At 42.7% G+C, this 18,717-nt stretch overlaps 1 protein-coding gene across 1 annotated transcript in view; it reads right to left on the bottom strand.

Annotated features, from left to right (window-relative positions):
• The window catches only part of GLG1 (golgi glycoprotein 1), a 152,354-nt gene extending 134,392 nt beyond the window's left edge, over window positions 1–17,962 (bottom strand). The window contains exon 1 of the mRNA XM_047793295.1: window positions 17,452–17,962. Coding sequence (XP_047649251.1) covers window positions 17,452–17,940 — 489 coding nt within the window. The 5' untranslated portion in view covers window positions 17,941–17,962. The remainder of the gene's footprint in view (window positions 1–17,451) is intronic.
• Between the last annotated feature and the right edge of the window lie 755 nt (window positions 17,963–18,717).

Below are 18,717 nucleotides of genomic sequence, written 5' to 3'. Positions count from 1 at the left end.
TGGGCACAAAAAATTTTCTTTAAACTATTTACCATGCCATTCTCTTTCTTAACAATCTTCAATGACTTCCTATTTCCCTCAAAAACTAAGTTAATACAGACATTTCACTGAAGAGCTCAATTTGCCAAGAACACTAATGTCAGTTGCTCAGGGCAGCCCTTACCACTGACCACGGCTTTGAAAAATACTAAGTCCTCTCTTTGACTCTCCTTTAGTTCCCTGCAGAACTCCAGCACTAATATCACCTTCGAAATGTTACTATTAATTACATCACAAATGCCTATCATTTTAGGGCCCCACATGAGGCATGGAAGTTCCCAGGCTAAGGGCTGAACTAGAGCTGCAGCTGCTAGCCTACACCACAGTCACAGCAACGTAGGAACCTTAACCCACTGAGCAAGGCCAGGGATGGAACCCACATCCTCATGGATATTAGTTGGGGTCATTACCACTGAGCCACAATGGGAACTTTTGAAAAGTAAATTAAAGGTAAATTAAAAAAAAAAAAAAAAAAGGATGCAGCAGAAAAAAAAAAGGATGCAGCAGAAACTGATCCAACTAGGACCATCATATTTCGGGTTCGATCCCTGGCCTCACTCAGTGGGTTAAGGATCTGGCGTTGCCATAAGCTATGGTGTAGGTCATAGATCACTGAGGCAGCTTGGATGCTGTGTTGCTGTGGCTGTGGTGTAGGCCAGCAGCTGTAGCTCCAATTTGACCCCTAGCCTGGGAATCTCCATATGCCGCAGGTGAGGCCCAAACACACAGACAGACACACACACACACACACACAAAAGGGTAAATTAAACACAGACACGTCAAAAGGTTGACAATGTACTATATAGGCTGTTGCTATTATAACTAAATTATTAAACAACTATTTTGGATGATGGAAGATACAAGCTCAGAGGAACAAATATTCTGTGCCTTTGCTACTTTCTAGGTTCCAATTAATCTAAAGAATGAATCTATTGTTGGGGCGTTCCCGTCGTGGCGCAGTGGTTAACGAATCCGACTAGGAACCATGAGGTTGCGGGTTTGATCCCTGGCCTTGCTCAGTGGGCTAACGATCCGGCGTTGCCGTGAGCTGTGGCGTAGGTTGCAGACCCAGCTCGGATCCCGCGTTGCTGTGGCTCTGGCGTAGGCCAGTGGCTATAGCTCTGATTAGACCCCTAGCCTGGGAACCTCCCATATGCCGCGGGAGCGGCCCAAGAAATGGCAAAAAGACAAAAAAAAAAAAATCTATTATTATCTCAATACAATCTATTAATCACCATTACCTGGCACTTTGCTTGTTTTTGTTTTGGCCGTGCCTGTGACATGCATAAGTTTCGGAGCCAAGGAATGAATCCATGCCATGGCAGGGACCTGAGCCACAACGGTGACAACAGTGAATCCTTAGCCACCAGGGAACTCCATGGCATTGTTAAACTCTCATGGGAAATAGCAGAAGTTCCAACATGTATCAATCTGGATTGCCTTGCCATGTTGCAGGGTCTGCCATTCAGGGGAAAGCTTAATTTCCCAAGCTTGGTATATCCTCAATCAGCTGGAATTCCTTTTAGGTTACATAAACTGATACTTATAATGGAAAAGCCAAATCTAGAAAAAGACAACTGTGAAAATAACATCTTTAGAAAGTGAGGGAAAAAGCAAAGTCTAAGGATCTTGGCTCATCAGAGCAAAATGAGCAGACTTGCCTCAGAAAGACACTGGTTTTCCCAACCACCTTGAGGGAAAAAAAAAAAAGACTAATATAAAATAAATGCAGTTGGAGTTCCTTTTGCAGCCCAGCAGTTAACGAACCCAATGAGGATGCAGGCTGGATCCCTGGTCTCGCTCAGTGGGTTAAGGATCTGGTGTTGCCATGAGCTGTGGTGTAAGTCACAGACTTGGCTTGGATCCTGTGTTGCTATGGCTGTGGCACAGGCCATCAGCTGTACCTCTGATTTGACTCCTAGCCTAGGAACTTCCATATGCGCAAGTGCGGCCCTAAAAAGCAAAAATAATTTTTTTTTTTGTCTTTTTGCCTTTCCTAGGGCCACTCCCGCGGCATATGGAGATTCCCAGGCTAGGGGTCTAATCAGAGCTGTAGCCGCCAGCCTACGCCAGAGCCACAGCAACGAGGGAGCTGAGTCTTGTCTGCAACCTACACCACAGCTCACGGCAACGCCAGATCCTCAACCCACTGAGCAAGGCCAGGGATCGAACCCACAACCTCATGGGTCCTAGTCGGATCCGTTAACCACTGAGCCACGACGGGAACTCCGCAAAAATAATAATAATAAAATAAATGGAGTTGTTTTTAATTAAGAACAAGTTTTTTTTTTAATTTTTTAAATTCTGCCATAGAGTATTATTTTTATTAAGCACAAGAAGAGCTATGAACTAAAACTGATATGGGGAGTTCCTGCCGTGGCACAATGTGTTAAGGATCTGGCACTGTCATAGCTGTGGCACAGGATTTGATTCCTGGCCCAGGGAACTTCCATATGCTGAATCTGTGACTATAAAAAAATTTTTTTAAATAAAAATGACATGGAATATAATTCTATATAGCTTACAAAAGATGTTTATAATTAATATCTTTATGTTATAAAGCAAGTAGAGTAAAATGTTAATAGTAAAATTTTAGTGGTTGTCTATATGAATGTTCAGTGTGTAATTTTTTTAACTTTTCTATATGTTTAAAATTTTTCATAATAAAATGGGGGCTAAAACTAAACATAACTCTTAGAGTAACAGTGGTGATTAAATCAGATAACATACACAAGCACATAGCAGTTGCCCAATAAATAATCTATCTCCTTTTCCCTTCTGAACAGTGTCAGTTATCCAAAGAATGAGCTAGCTCAAAAGTCAAGACCTTCAAGTTCTAGCAATACATATGTTCAGAACTTAAAAAGCCTTCAACGATAAACACTTAGAAGTATAAGCAAAGTTTTCTAAAGGAACAGATGAACTTAGGAAGAGGAATTCTCTACATGCCAAGAAAAGGAGAGAGGGTTAGAAAGGATGGCACCAGAAGGGGAGGAAGGAAGAAGGGAGACTGACTGTTCCATGAACCTAGGGCTTGAGGCTTAACAACCAGGGATCTGATACAGGTCTTGACCCTTGGCAAGTATAAAATTGGAACTGAGATCACTACGCAAAGCTGACACTGCTTCCATACTTTTAATGAGAGATATTATGACACTGAAAACTGACAAAGAAGGTATTACCACACATTTAGAGCAAAGAAAAGAAAAACCTGATTGTTTACCAACAACTTCCACTTCCTACAGAAAATGGGAAGGACCATAACTGCTTATTAAGAAAAATCAAAGGGTGGAACATGAACTTGACCTGACTTGCCCAGACAAGCGTGACAGAACTTGCTAGCTGTCTACTAGCATTTTGTGCTCCCCCTTTCACAGTGGGGAACTGTCACTGGGACTGCAGTACCCAGTCCCCGTGCATCTAGGTGCTGCACGTTAAGAGTTCTCTCCAGTGGGATGTGAACAAAAGAGCTGATAACCTGGTGGCCAGGACTTTTAAAAACATGAGATTAAAGGGTGAATTTTTGGCATATGAATTGAATGAAAGGAAGGGTACTAAGGACTTTAAAGGTGTGGCTCAACCCAGTTACAAAAAAGCTGATCTTCTTGATACAAAATGAAATTATACCTGTGGAACTCTCATACTAAGGTAGTTTTGTCAACAGAACAATAGAAAAAAAAAAGATCTTTATCTTATCTTAAAGAAATAAATAGGTATCATATACATACAGCTTTTTTTTAAGGGCCACACCTGTGGCACAAGCAAGTTCCCAGGCTAGGGGTCAAATCAGAGCTGAAGCTGCCGGCCTACACCACAGACACAGACACAGCCATGACAGAGCCAAGCCACGTCTGTGACCTACACCACAGCTCGCTGCGATGCTCAATCCTTAACCCAAGGAACAAGGCCAGGGATGGAACCCACATCCTCATACACACTAGTTGGATGTGTTTCCACTTTTTTTTTTAAACAGCCATACCTGCGGCACATGGAAATTCCCAGGCTAGGGATTAAATTGGAGCTGCAGCCACAGGCCTACGCCACACCCATGCAGGGCTGGAGCCACACCTGTGACCTAGACCACAGTTTGTGGCAATGTCAGATCTGTAACCCACTGAATGAGGCCAGAGATGGAACCCGCATCTCATGGACACCATATCAGGTTCTCAATCCACTGAGCCACAATAAGAATGCCCTCAAAGGCCAATCCGTGCCCTGCTCATCTGAAGATGTGGGGGGGGGAGTGGGGACGCAGGGCAGGAGATGTCAGGGCCAGAGTGGAGCATGGCTGTAGATGGGGAGCTGAAGAGGGGGCAGGGGGTGCTGGGGGTGCTTAGGGGGGCACTGAGAGGGCACTTGGGAGCACTGAGGGACAATGTGGGGGGGCGGGGCGCTAGGGGGAGGCAGAAGACATGAGGTAAGGGGAAGCGAAACCCAGCTAGGGGAGACAGCACTGCGAGGCCTTCAGAACAGGTTGGGGGTGCAGGACGTGGGGTGGGGTCTTGTAAGGGAAAATGCAAATGGGGGTGCCCAGCGAGCAGAGAGCACTGGGGACTGAAGAGGAGAGGAGGGGACCCAGGGAGAAGAGGGAGTGCTGCTAGGCACACCTTGCTTCCTGGTTGCAACTTCGGGCATCTGGAGCCACCAGCCAGCGCCTGGCCAGGAGCAGGAAAGGTGGGTGGGCAAACTGGATGCAAAGGAAAGGTAGCCTTATCGATTTTTTTGTAGTTGAAGTCAGTTTCAGTTTCATGCCTTTTTTTTTGGTCACCCTGCAGGCAATTCCAAGTTCTACTTCTCTAGAGTTGTGCTTCCCTGATGCAAAGATGATTCAGGCTGGGGTGGATGTAGGCTTGGTGGGACCTAAGGCATGTATAATTTGTAAGGAAATGTGTGAAATTATAAAAACAAATTGGCTACCAAAAAACCCCATTTTTTTGTATAACATGTATATTTAAAAAAATATGTATACACAGTCTTACAGTAATGTAATACAATGTATATGTTATGTAATATATACATGTTTTACAATAAGTTTGTAATATTTTAGTTATTTTATGATAAATTTTGTATAACGAATAAGTCAACAGCTATAAATTTTAAGACGACAAATGCCACAAACATCACAAAATTCAGAAAAATAACATTTGTATGAATTAATAAATGCATCTCAAATGCTTTTGCTTACATTTTTGGCTGTATTCTCAAACAGAATACAGACCAATTCTCTCATGCAGAATTGTTTTATGGAAAGAGCAGAAAAATAATGCAGTCATTACTCTAACATGTTTGAACAAATTTGCATCTGATTGTTACTACTGATGTTGGTGTGTGTGATATTTGTGCTTCAGAGAGATATGCTGTTTGTAGCACTCCTACAGGTTTATGCTCCTTATTTTACCAAAAAAAAAAAAAAAAGCCCTAAAATTTTTTTGGGGGGGGAGGGCCGCATGTGTGGCATATTGAAGTTCCCAGGCCGGGGGTCAAATTGGAGCTGTGGCCACTGGCCTACGCCAGAGCCACAGCAACTCCGATCCGAGCTGTGTCTGTGACCTAAACCAAAGCTCATGGCAACGCTGGATCCCCAATCTACTGATCGAGGCCAGGGATCAAACTCGAGTCCTCATGGATACTAGTCTAGTTTGTTACTGCTGAGCCACAAAGAGAACTCCCTCAAAAAATTTTTTTAAATAAAAAAAATGTCACTCCCCTTGTGGTTCAGTGGGTTAAGGACCTGCTGTTGTCTCTATAAAGAGGCGAGTTTAATCCTTTGCTCAGTGGGTTACTGATCCAGTGTTGCCGCAACCTGTGGCATAGGGCACAGATGTGGCTCAGATCTGGTGTGGCTATGGCACAGGCCTGTGGCTGCAACACCAGTTCAACCCAGCCCAGGAACTCCCATATGCCACAGGGGTGGTCATCACAAAAAAAAATAAAATAAAGAATTTAGTAGAAAAAGTTTCCCACCCATTTTTATCCTCCAGTATTTCCTGTGTTCTTCCAGAACATTCTAATGCAAATATTAATACATATTTTTATTATTCTCTTTGATTACAAAAAAGGTAGATACTATACCAACGGTAACTTTACTTTTTTTTTTTTCCGGCCACACGCTCAGCATGCAGAAGTTCCCAGGACAGGAATCAAACCCACACCACAGCTGCAACCCAAACCACAACAGTGACAATGCTGGATCCCAAACCAGATGAGCCACCAGGGAATTCCAACTTTCTTAATTTAATAACAGATCTTGGAGATCTTTCCATATCTCACATGAAGAGCTTATTTTCCACAGCAATACAATAGTCCATTGTATGGATCCACAATAATTTATCTTTCCCAACAAAAAAAAAGCTTCACTTAAAAACCTCCTACACATCGATCACACTGTTACATGTAAGTTTTCTCACCTAAGACTGTTAGGTCAAAAGAGAGATACATACCTTTCCAACTTCAATAAATAATTCTCAATCTCCTTTTCTAACAAGTTCTCCTACACATTTCCATTTGACATGCCAGAAGTTAAAATTCAAAGGACAGCAATTTCTACTTTGGACCCTGAAGGATTCATCACCACAGGCATTGCGCCCATAGTAATTAACAACTAGAAAAAAATACATGAAATGATTTTCAGTCACTGGACAACAGGCAGCATAGGCCTACGAGCACTGAGAGAAGGGGAAACAAACAAGGTGAGCGCAACAATTACCCCAGCTTCCGGCCAGGAGGTTTCTAGGCTGCAGCATAGGGAGGGGGAACCCAAACAGACTCCAGTATTCTTGCTGAGTAGAGAAGAGAAATCAAACTTCAGGGGATCAAAGGGGGCCAGAATTTGCAAGACAAAGACAGTAATGGAAAGGAGAGCTGTACAAAGACCCCAGGAGATCTTCACAGGGATCCCTCTGAGTCAAGACCTATCCTGTGTGTGTGCTGTGGGAAACAAAATACTAAAAAGCAAATAGGCCAAAGAATTCTTGAAGCTCACTCAAGGCAGGGAGCAGTTCATTCCCACCAGCCAGAAAGGAGAGACCTCATATGACTCGGACATTGGGCAAAGTCCCGGAAGAGTCATACCTCAGCAGTAGAATTAAATTAGGCATAGACTAAAGGCTGCTCTGAACTTGCCCTAACAAAGTTTAAAAGCAAACAGGATCAAACTGATCTGCATGTAACCTGTGCGCCAGACAAAAGCCAACACTCTTTTAAAGGAATTCAACAAAATTCAACACTCAAAGATGTAAAACATTCAATGGCCAACACTCAATTAAAAAAATCACCACACGCGCAAAGATGTAGGAATGTGATCATGAGAAGAAAAATTAATCAGTAGAAAATGACCCAAAAAATGATGAAAAATTATGGAATTAGCAGATGAGGACCCTAAAACAACCATTACAAATACACTCAAGGTTGTAAAGGAAAATATGAACATAAAAGAGAAATGGGAAAAAATATATCTATGTATATTAAACCCAAATCAAATCCCTACAGATGAAAAATAGAGTGTCTATATCTGTCTGATAGGCAGTATAATCCAAATTTCAGCAGTATTTAGGGCAAGAGAACTAAAGGACATCTGGTAGAACTGATTTCCTTTACTGAGAGTTAATTCACTCCTTTGCACTCCACAATCTTAAAGTGTACACTTTTTTTTTTTTTTTGGTCTTTTTAGGGCCGTACCCACAGCATACCCAGAGTAGGGGTCAAATTGGAGCTGTAGCCACTGGTCTACACTACAGCCACAAGCAACACCAGATCCAAGCCACATCTGTGACCTACACCACCGCTCACGGCGACATTGGATCCTTAACCCACTGAGCAAAGCCAGGGATCGAACCTGTGTCCTCATGGATACTAGTCAGATTCATTTCCACTGGGCCACAACGGAAACTCCCCTCAAAGTGTACTCATTTTTTTTGGCCACGCCCCCAGCATGTGGAAGTTCCCAGGCCAGGGATCAAACCTATGCCACAGCAGCAACCCCAACCGCTGGAGTAACAATGCCAGATCATTAACCTGCTGTGCCACAAGAGAACTCCTCAAAGTATACACATTTTAAATACCCAGTAAAGACTCTATAAATGTTCTTGACCTTATCACTCTTCAAGTAATTGCAACTATAGTTCTCTTCAAGAAGTCTCAGAAGGATTATATAAAAAGGTATGGCACATTATAGTTCACTTAACATTTCTCTTCAGACAGTGAACATGAAGCCTTATCTTGAAGGATGTCACCTGCAGCAACAATCGGCAGAGAAAGGCCACTGATGAGCAAGTGCAATTTGGTGGTGGGGCTTTTTTTTTTTCCTTTGGTCTTTCTGGGCCTCACCTGTGGCATATAGAGGTTCCCAGGCTAGGGGTCAAATCGGAGCTGTAGCCGCCAGCCTACACCACAGTCACAGCAACGCCAGACCCGAGCCTCGTCCGTGACCTATACCACAGCTCACGGCAACACTGGATCCTTAACCCACTGAGAGAGGAAAGGGATCAAACCTGCAACCACATGGATCCTAGTTCCTCAATGGTTCCTCACCATTTCCCGCTGTGCCAAGACTGGAACTCCCAGCAAGTGCAATTTGACTGATGATCTATTCATTTAAAATTTTTTCATCCTCATCATAACCATGTGGGAATAGGTTTTACAGACAAGTGAAGGTTGAAGACATAAATCTGTCCAAGGTAACAGAATGTGGTAAGTGAATTTGAATCCAGGACAGTAGTTCCAGAGCCCAATCTCTTTTGCCACTCACGACACTGCTTTTCCTATCATAGGCTCCACATGACCAGAGGACCTTGTCTCTTCCGATTATTTCATGAGCAATAGGTTTGCTCAGTAGATGATGCTAATTAATAGATGGCAGATTCTACGCATAATTAAAACGCTCCATTACTTCCCCTTCCCCCTCCTTGAAGTTTTGTTCACTTCTTGTTGCTTAGAGCTGATCTGGCCAGTGTAGGAACTTTGGGAATTCTGTTAAGCAACTTGCAGTCTATCTTTCTAATTAAACTTAAATTACAAATAAAACCTTATTCAGAGTTCCCATCGCGGCTCAGCGGTTAATGAACCTGACTGCCATCCATGAGGACAAAGGTTTGATCTTTGGCCTTGCTCAGTGGGTTAAGGATCTGGCATTGTGGTGAGCTGTGGTGTAGTTACAGATGTGGCTCAGATCCTGCATTGCTGTGGCTATGGCGTAGGCCGGCGGCTACAGCTCCGATTGGACCTCTGGCCTGGGAACCTCCATACGCCGTGAGGGCAGCCCTAAAAAGAAAGACTTTAAAAAAAAAAAAAAAAAGAAAAGAAAAAGAAACCTTCTTAGATATCAGAGTATTTTCTTTAAATATGATTTCTTTTTCTTTTTTTTTTAACTCTACATTTGAATTGATTTATAACATATGCACATTCCCCTGGTTAATTTCCCTCATATCATTTCACTTGTTTATCTTGCTTGTGATTTTAAGTGTGCATCAAATTTGTTATTTTTATTTTAAAGGAACACAAACAATTTTAAGGATTCCTTCTATTTTATAAATATGTAGATCCAGGAATTCAAGTAAGTACCCATTTTCAGTCTGACTCCCCCTATAAAGAGTTTTACATATTATTCAAGCCTTCAGTAGGAGAATTTATAGGTTCTGTAAACACCATGCAATCCAAGATAATTTCCTAATTTTAGCGAAATTACTAAAGCTCAATAAAAACAGATGTCTGGTTCTCTTAATTCATTGTTTGTAGATTTCAGTTCACACTTGTTCCTCCACACTCGACTTTAATGCAGATACAAGGGTTAGTACTGGCACAGTCCTGAGGGCCATCACTTGAAATTCTTTCTTAAGTTGCAAATATATTGAACTCAATCAAATAAAGATGAGTCACTTACTGACTTCCAGTTTTATGAGTACAGCTCGTCTCAATATGAAGGAGCTATTACATCCCTTAACAACTCATAAATTCAGCATGGGGAAGATGAGATCCATCCATTAACCAGATTAACAGGCGTTTTAAGGCAGCTAAATTAAGAATTTCATGACATGAACAATCAACTTAAGAATGAAAAGTACTGAAGATCTTTTTTCTGATTCTCTGAACCATTTCCTCTAACATATGACCACAGCATTCAATGTATCCTTCTCTTACAGTACCTACTATTTTATACCTTATATTTTGGTTTTAATAAAGATATCTTGGAGTTCCCACTGTGGCACAACAGTACTGGCAGTGTCTCTGCAGCACAAGGACACAAGTTTGATCCCTGCTACAGCATAGCGGGTGAACGGATCCAGCACTGATGCATCTTGGATCTGATCCCTGGCCCAGGAGGAACTCCTTATGCCACAAGGCAGCCAAGAAAGAGGAAAAAAAAAAAGCTATCTTTTTCTTCCTCCAGGTCAGTGCTGTCCAACAAAAATATAATGGAAGCCACCTATTTTCTGTCTTCTAGTAGTCATATTAAAAAATAAAAAGTAGGAGTTCCCTGGTGGCTCAGCAGGTTAAGGATCCAGTGCGTCACTACTTAAGGGTTAAAAAAAAAAAAAGTGATATAACTTTTAATCCAAGTTTAAATCCTTAATTTTGTGCTCTTTTCATTGTCCTAAAAATTTACTGTGCGTATGACACCAAGTGATGAACCCTCTCTTATATAACTGTTTCTTGATCACAATCGCATTTATCAAGCCAGCTGTAAGCAATGGTGGTGCCTTAAAGTACTAGTGTTCTTCCACACTAAGTGCCTAACAAGAGGAGATCAATAAATGCTTTGACTATGTGGTTAGATTGTTTCCACTGAGAGTTTGCATAGGAGGAAATTCCATGTTGGCTCAAACAAAACAATCATATTACATCCTAAAGCCAGACAGCATTTGGATTAATTGCTGTTTGCATTATTCACATCACTATTTCCCCCATGAAAGAATAAGGAATCAGGAGATGGTAGAATGCATATAAATCCTAAAAACTATAAAATACATACAGACAGAGAATATATACAAGGAAACAACTCATACAGGTTAAATAACAGGGGTCTTAGAAATTGTTCTATTACTCAAACCTCTCACTTAACACATGAGGAAACTGAGACTCAGAGGTAAAATGACTTGCCCACAGTCATACTATTAGCTAATGACAGTGCCAGCTACAGTCCTCTTTGTGGTATTCCACGGATTCAATACAAATAATAGGGGATTATAACTAAATTCTTCCATTTTACCAGTATAAATTCTGCCTAAAGTGAGATGGGATTTGCAAATCTTTTCATGAAGCAGAAATTCTATTCATAATGAACTCAGACTAGTACTTAAGTTAGCTTTTTCTAATAATGCCCATCAGTCTGCCTAAGAAATCTACAATACTCCAATGCAAAGATGCTGCTGCTACCCAACGGTTCTTTGATCATGAAGAAAAGAGGATTCTAATTCCAGGTGACTCTTCTTATTTTGTGTCTATTTATGAACCCTTGGCATTCTCAAAAGCCACATACTAATTTCCTTAGCTGCAACCAGTCTTTGAACTCAAAGCACTTGACTACCAGCCCTACCACTTAGGATTTAACATTGGACAAGTTACTTCCTCCCTCTGAGTCTGTTTCTCAACTAAGATAATAAGAGAACACGCACTACCATCTCAAAGGACTATTAAGAATATTAAATGAGATAATATATAGTGTGGTATACTATCTTAGGATACAGTTAAGAGAAAGGCTAAGAATCGAGTACAAAAAATGTTCACCTATGAGTTTGAAAGTAAGTTTACAGTTTGTAATGTTGAAATGTTAATTCCTGTTCAATATATATAATAGTCCATCTTAAATATTTATAAAGGAGTTCCCGTCATGGTGCAGTGGTTAACGAATCCGACTAGGAACCATGAGGTTGAGGGTTCGGTCCCTGCCCTTGCTCAGTGGGTTAACGATCCGGCGTTGCCATGAGCTGTGGTGTAGGTGGCAGATGCGGCTTGGATCCCGCGTTGCTGTGGCTCTGGCATAGGCCGAAGGCTACAGCTCCGATTCGACCCCTAGCCTGGGAACCTCCATATGCCACGGGAGCGGCCCTAGAAATGGCAAAAAGACAAAAATAAATAAATAAATAAATAAATATTTATAAAGTATTCACTTTGTGCACAGTGAAGAGACAGTCTATAACCTGAAACTGATATATCAAGAGAAGGTACCAAGAAATTCAGAAGAAATATTCACAGTGCTTTTAAATACTAAAAAAATAACACTAAGGTTCTGGTGGGTTTTTTTTTTTTTTGGTCCTTATCAGAGATAAACACTGGAGTATTTATAAATGAAATGACAAAGCGTCTGGCATTTGCTTTAAAATATGCCCTTTTCCCAATCCCTGTGATTTAAAAAAAAAAAAAAAAAAGTGGGGATAGTTAAAGCTGTATGATGCATACAAAAGGAGTCTTATACTATTCTTTCTGCTTCTGTTTGTTTGAAATTTTCCATATTAGAAATTTTTTTTTTGTCCTTTTGTCTTTTTAGGGCCGCACCGGTGGCATATGGAGGTTCCAAGGCTAGGGGTCCAACTGGAGCTGTTGCTGCCAGCCTACACCAAAAACCACGGCAATGCCAGATCTGAGCCATGTCTGTGACCTACACCACAGCTCAGGGCAACGCCGTATCCTTAATCCAGTCAGCAAGGCCAGGGATCAAACCCACAACCTCATGGTTCCCAATCGGATTTGTTTCTGCTACTCCACGGGGAACTTCAGAAAGTTTTTTTTAATCTAATAACAACAAAAAAAATCTAAGAAAAACTATGCTTATCACTAATTTCTCAAGATCTTCATCTGAAACTTCTAAACACAAGATACTATTTGTCATCTCAGCCAAAAATATATATAAAGTATTTTAAAATTACTATCAACATAAACCATGTATTATCTCTTTTTCTTTCTTTTTTTTTTTTTTTTTTTTTTTTTGCATTTTAGGGCTGTACCTCTGCCATATGGAACTTCCCAGGCTAGGGGTCAGATTGGAGCTGCAGCTGCTGGCCTACACCACAGCCATAGCAACTCAGGATCTGAGCTGCATCTGCCACCTACACCACAGCTCATGGCAATGCCAGATCCTAACACACTGAGTGAGGCCGGGAATCAAACCTGCGTCCTCATGGTTACTAGTCGGCTTCGTCTACACTATGCCACAAAGAAAAGTCCTGTATTATCTCTTTATCAAGTACTATACTAGACAGCAGTAACTTCTCTCTCTCTGGTATTAGTGCTCCTGCACCTGGGAAAACAGCCCAGGGTGTATTTTTCCTTTCTCCCCTTACACTTTCTAGTTATGTATTTTTATAACTAGAACTACTACTAGATATGCGTGTGTGTGTGTGTGTGTGTGTGTGTGTGTGTGTAAAACCAGGACTACTATCCCACCGTTACTGTTAATATACCAAGTACATAATAGCAGGCCCACTGGGTGTACTTGACCTTTTAAAAAGTATGACTCATCTGAGAGGGTTAGGGGAAAAAAGGCAATCCTCCACATAACCCAGATCTTCAAAATAGTGGCTACAATGACAGAAAAAGCTGTGAGCTAATCTTAATCTATATGCAGTTTTACCATAGTTTATACATAAAATTTGGATTTGTTGGTATAGGATGCATTAGGCAAAGTATCCATCAAAATTATTTAATGTAACCAAAAATACCTTCAAATAGATTCTGTAAGTGAAACAGTACATAACTGTGTACACTGAAGAGAACCTTAAAATACTTGAACCTGGGAGTTCCCGTCGTGGCTCAGTGGTTAACGAATCCGACTAGGAACCATGAGGTTGCGGGTTCGGTCCCTGCCCTTGCTCAGTGGGTTAACGATCCGGCGTTGCCGTGAGCTGTGGTGTAGGTCGCAGACGCGGCTCGGATACCGCGTTGCTGTGGCCCTGGCGTAGGCCGGTGGCTACAGCTCCGATTAGACCCCTAGCCTGGGAACCTCCATATGCTGCGGGAGCGGCCCAAGAAATAGCAAAAAGACAAAAATTAATTAATTAATTATTTAATTAATTAAATAAAAATGTAGTTTACTATACTGCCATTTAAATACTCAGATACTTTGCCTTTTCATAATTCTAATAGCAAGAACAATCTTCCCCAAATATGTATCCAAAAGCATAAGGAGCTCCTGTTGTAGCACAGCAGAAATGAATCTGACTAGGAACACTGAGGTTGTGGGTTTGATCCCTGGCCTTGCTCAGTGGGTTAAGAATCTAGTGTTGCTGTGGCTGTGGTGTAGGCTGGCACTATAACTCCGACTGGACCCCTAGCCTTGGAACCTCCATATGCTGCAGGTACGGCCCTAAAAAGACAAAAAGCCCCCCCCCAAAAAGAAGCATATATGTCTACTGCCTAACAAACAGTCCTACTTATCAAAAAGTACATACAAGACATATTCCATATTTTCACGTCAAACATGTCTAGCTTTACTTTTTTCATTGTTTCAAACACATAAATTAGATTTAACTAATTCCTAAACTAAGTGGAATAAAATTTCCTTTTGCTGTCTCTAAAGGAAAAAAACTAGTTTAAAAACAGCTTCACCTCCTGAAGAACATACACAATTGTTCATGTCCTATTACTTCAAATTTTTTTTTTCTTTTTAGTGCCACACCCTTGGCATACAGAAGTTCCCAGACTAGGGGTCAAATCAGAGCTACAGCTGCTGGCCTACACCACAGCCCCAGCAACATGGGATCCGAGCTGCGTCTGCGACCTACACCACAGCTCAGGGCAATGCCGAATCCTTGACCCACTGAGTGAGGCCAAGGATTGAACCCACATTTTCATGGATACTAGTCGTATTCTTTTGTCTTTTTGCCATTTCTTGGGCCGCTCCCGTGGCATATGGAGGTTCCCAGGCTAGGGGTCTAATCGGAGCTGTAGCCGACAGCCTACGCCAGAGCCACAGCGACGTAGGATGTGAGCCGCGTCCACAACCTACACCACAGCTCACGGCAACGCCGGATCATTAACCCACTGAGCAAGGGCAGGGATCGAACCCGCGACCTCCTGGTTCTTAGTCGGATTCGTTAACCACTGAGCCACGACGGGAACTCCTAGTAGTATTCTTAATTAACTGAGCCACAAAGGTAACTTCCTATTTGTTTCTTTTTATTAAGGTAGAGTTGATTTACAGTGTTGGGCCAATTTCTGCTATACAGTATACTAACACAGTATACACATACACATTCTTTTTCTCATAACTATCTTCCATAATGTTCTACCCCAAGAGATTCAATATAATTCCCTGTGCTCTATAGGAGGACCTCACACTTATCCATTCTAAATTGAATAGTTTGTATTTACTAACCCCAAACCCCTGGTCCACCCCACTCCCTCTCCCCTCCTCCTTGGAAACCATCTTTCAATTTTTATGTACATAAAATTTGAGGAAAATTAATTAAATTGGAAATTTGGAAACCCCTGCCCCCCCTCCCCAAACCCCTCTTCCAATTCACATGACACCTTTTCTTCCTCTGGAGCATAAAACAAATGGACTCCAAAAACTGGTTTACTCACCCTGAAACAGTCAATACTATTTACTGAGTCTCAGCACTGAAGCCGGTACTCTGGAAAACTTTAAAAATCAGAGTTTAAATAACAACCCCGTAAAGGAAGAAAAATGTAGTTACAGAAACAAAATGCGTGCTGAGAATCACACAAAGGAAGAACAGGGACTCCATTTTCAGGCCAGGTTCTTTAATGAAAGAAAGATAGTACCTACCAAATTAAATAGACTCCAAAAGTTGTCAAACCTCAATTATTTATGGATTATATATGCTACATGCATGACAAAGGAAGGCTGCTCCTGGGACTGAAGGTTTCCAAATGTCCCTAAACCCACATAAGGAGATATGTACTCCTTGAACGGACAGACCACTTTTGGCCACTTTAACTAATAACAAGCCACTAACCAAGTGTTTGGCCTTCAAAATTAGGATCCTAGTTTGAGAGAACAACATCTATCATATATTCTCAAAGGCCAAAGAGAAAATTTCAAAGGGCTTGACAGAGTTAAGAATCTTAGCTGTATCTACTACAGGAATAGCTGAAGAATAAAGAATAACAAGGGATTATCCTTCTGGTTTTCAAAATGTAGATAAGAAGTCATCTAAGGCCCTATATTTCAGGCAGCTCTAGAAACGTCTTTTCTGTCTCTTGAGTATGTGTATCTATTCCTCTTGTGAATTACTCTGCATGGAATACCAGAACAAATATCACAGTGGGATAAGAGGGGGAAACACTGCCAAGACTAGCAATTTTGGACAAACCAGGGGTCTTCCCACGACTACTACGAACACCTTAGACAATTCTGATAATAATTTCCCAAATAAAAGTGTTTCAAGCAGTGGCTACATTCCACTTCTCAACCTCTGGCCCTAATTCTATACATCAAAACCTTTTTAAAAAAGTATTCCTACCACGTGAGAGAACATGATGGAAGATAACATGAGAAAAAAGTGTATATACAGATTTATGACTGGGTGACTTTGCAGAACAGAAGAAACTGACAGAACATCATAAATCAACTATACTTTAAAAAAAATTTTTTTAAGTATCCCCACCAGATTTGCTCCCAAACTTTGAGAACTGTCAAAAATGCATTTACATTTGCAGCATTAAATGCAGAGGAGAAATTCTGCTACAATCTCAAACCTAGATTGCATTGAGGTACTGTTAAAATCATATTCAGACGTCACAAAGGCAAAGACTCCACAAAGCAATCATAAATACTGTAGCTGTATTACAACTTCAAACGCTACCCCAACTTTTCAAGCTGTGGGACTCTGAATCACTTGGAGTGATCTTACAGCTGAGATTCACTACAAATTAACCAAAAGAAGTTAAGGCGGAAAAAAAGCATACCTTAGTTTCAGAAGCTGGTAAATAACAGGAATTTTCGAATTACAAAAGAATAGAGCAAAGACAGTAAATTCGGCTGCTGACCGTAACACACATCAGAATAGAACCCGAGTTGTCTAAACAAATGTTATCTACTGCCAACAAACACCAGGACATTCTTTAACAGCTGAAGTACGCCAACCATTTTTCGTGTTTAAAAGGGTTGCTACAAATTATCCAAGTCGATACGCGTGGCAAAATCCTAAACAGGTCTTCAGCAAGGAGCCACAGAGCTTAGAGCATCACACAAAAGACCGGAGCAAACATAAACACGCTCTGGGCCTTCGCTGATAGCCGCGCGGAGCCGGGATCTGAGTCCCAGGCCCCGCACCCCGAGGGAATGAAAGGTGGGGGTGGGGTCCCTTTTTGGAAAGCGCCGGGGCAAGGGGCAGAGAGGGAAGGAGCGAGCGCACCACAGAGGAAGCCAGAAAAGCAGCAGACCGGCGTCAAGGCCGGCAACACCCTCGGGCCCGCACCAGGCCTGGACCTCCCGGCCCCGTCCCGCCTCCTCACCTCCCTCACGTCCTGCAGGCACTCGAGCACCGCCAGGTTGTTGCTCCAGGTGTGCTTGGGACACACACGGGTCACATCCTCCCTGCAGGACTCTTCCTCCGCTAGCTTCCAACCCCCGCCAGCCCCGCCAGGCCCTGCTCCGCCCCGCCGGGCCGGAGGCCCACCCGCCGGGAAAGGCGGCTGTGGCTGCTGAGGCTGTTGCTGCTGCTGTTGCTGCTGCTGCTGCTGCTGTTGCTGCTGTTGCTGCTGCTGCTGCTGCTGCTGCTGTTGCTGGAACTGAGATGACTGAGGCAGCTGGAGCAGCGGCTGACCCGCCAGCCCGCCGCCTCCAGGCTGCCCTACGAGAGGCAGAAAGTTGCCCCCCTGGCCCTGGCCCTGGTTGTGGCCGCCTGGGCCGGAGAGTTTCTCTGCCCCGAGCACCGCGAGCAGCAGCAGCTGCAGAGCCGCCGACAAGCGGAACATCCTCCGTACACGTCCACACGCCGCCATCTTGGGTCCGCGGCGAGCTCGACGCACCCGCCGGCGCCGCGTATTTAGATAAGGGGGCGGGGCGGCGGGGCGGCGGGGCGGCGGGGCGGGGCCTGACGGGGTCCGTCCGAGCTCCTCCTGCGCTGGCGCCGACCCGCCAGCTGGGAGCAAAGGCCGGGGGTGTCCGCTGCCTGCACCTCTGCGGCAGGAAAGCAGCGCTCTTTGCCGGGGGATTTCCTGGTGCTCCTTAATAACCCTAGGTAGGGCGGCTTTGCCTAATTCCCTTGGTTGTCGTCACAGAAAAAAATTTTTTTAAAAAATCGGAGTTGCCACAACCAAGATGGCTGGTAGAGTATGTCCCCCGTCTAATGACTTGAAAAAAAAACTTTATGTGTAGAGGTGAACTTTACACGATCAGGTGTATTCTGGAATCTAAAAACCTCATTTTGCATTTCTCCTTGCTTCCCTCCATCTGCCTCAAAAGTCTTTCTTACCCAGAGAAGAGGTCAGCCGGGTTAGGAGCCCAGATTCCGTTATAATCCTTGCGCTTCCGCAGACTAGGCAAGTCCTTTAACTTCTCTGAGCCTTTGAGAAAGAAGAGCAGGAGCCCTACTGTAAAGTGTAATTGTGAAGATCGGAAATAATAAAAAAAAAAAGTGCCTAATCCACAGTATGGAATTCAAAAAGTTGTAACAGTGTTTCAAATAAACTGGGAAGCCCTTTGCCTGTGAGCCAGTTTTTTTTTTCTTTTTTTCCTTTTTTTCGTAACCCACTGAGCCAGACCAGGTATAGAACCTG

The sequence above is a fragment of the Phacochoerus africanus genome, chromosome 8 (genome assembly GCF_016906955.1).
Source record: "Phacochoerus africanus isolate WHEZ1 chromosome 8, ROS_Pafr_v1, whole genome shotgun sequence".
NCBI lineage: Eukaryota > Metazoa > Chordata > Mammalia > Artiodactyla > Suidae > Phacochoerus > Phacochoerus africanus.
Note: the sequence above shows the minus strand (reverse complement) of the source record. Positions and strands in the feature narration are given on the sequence as shown.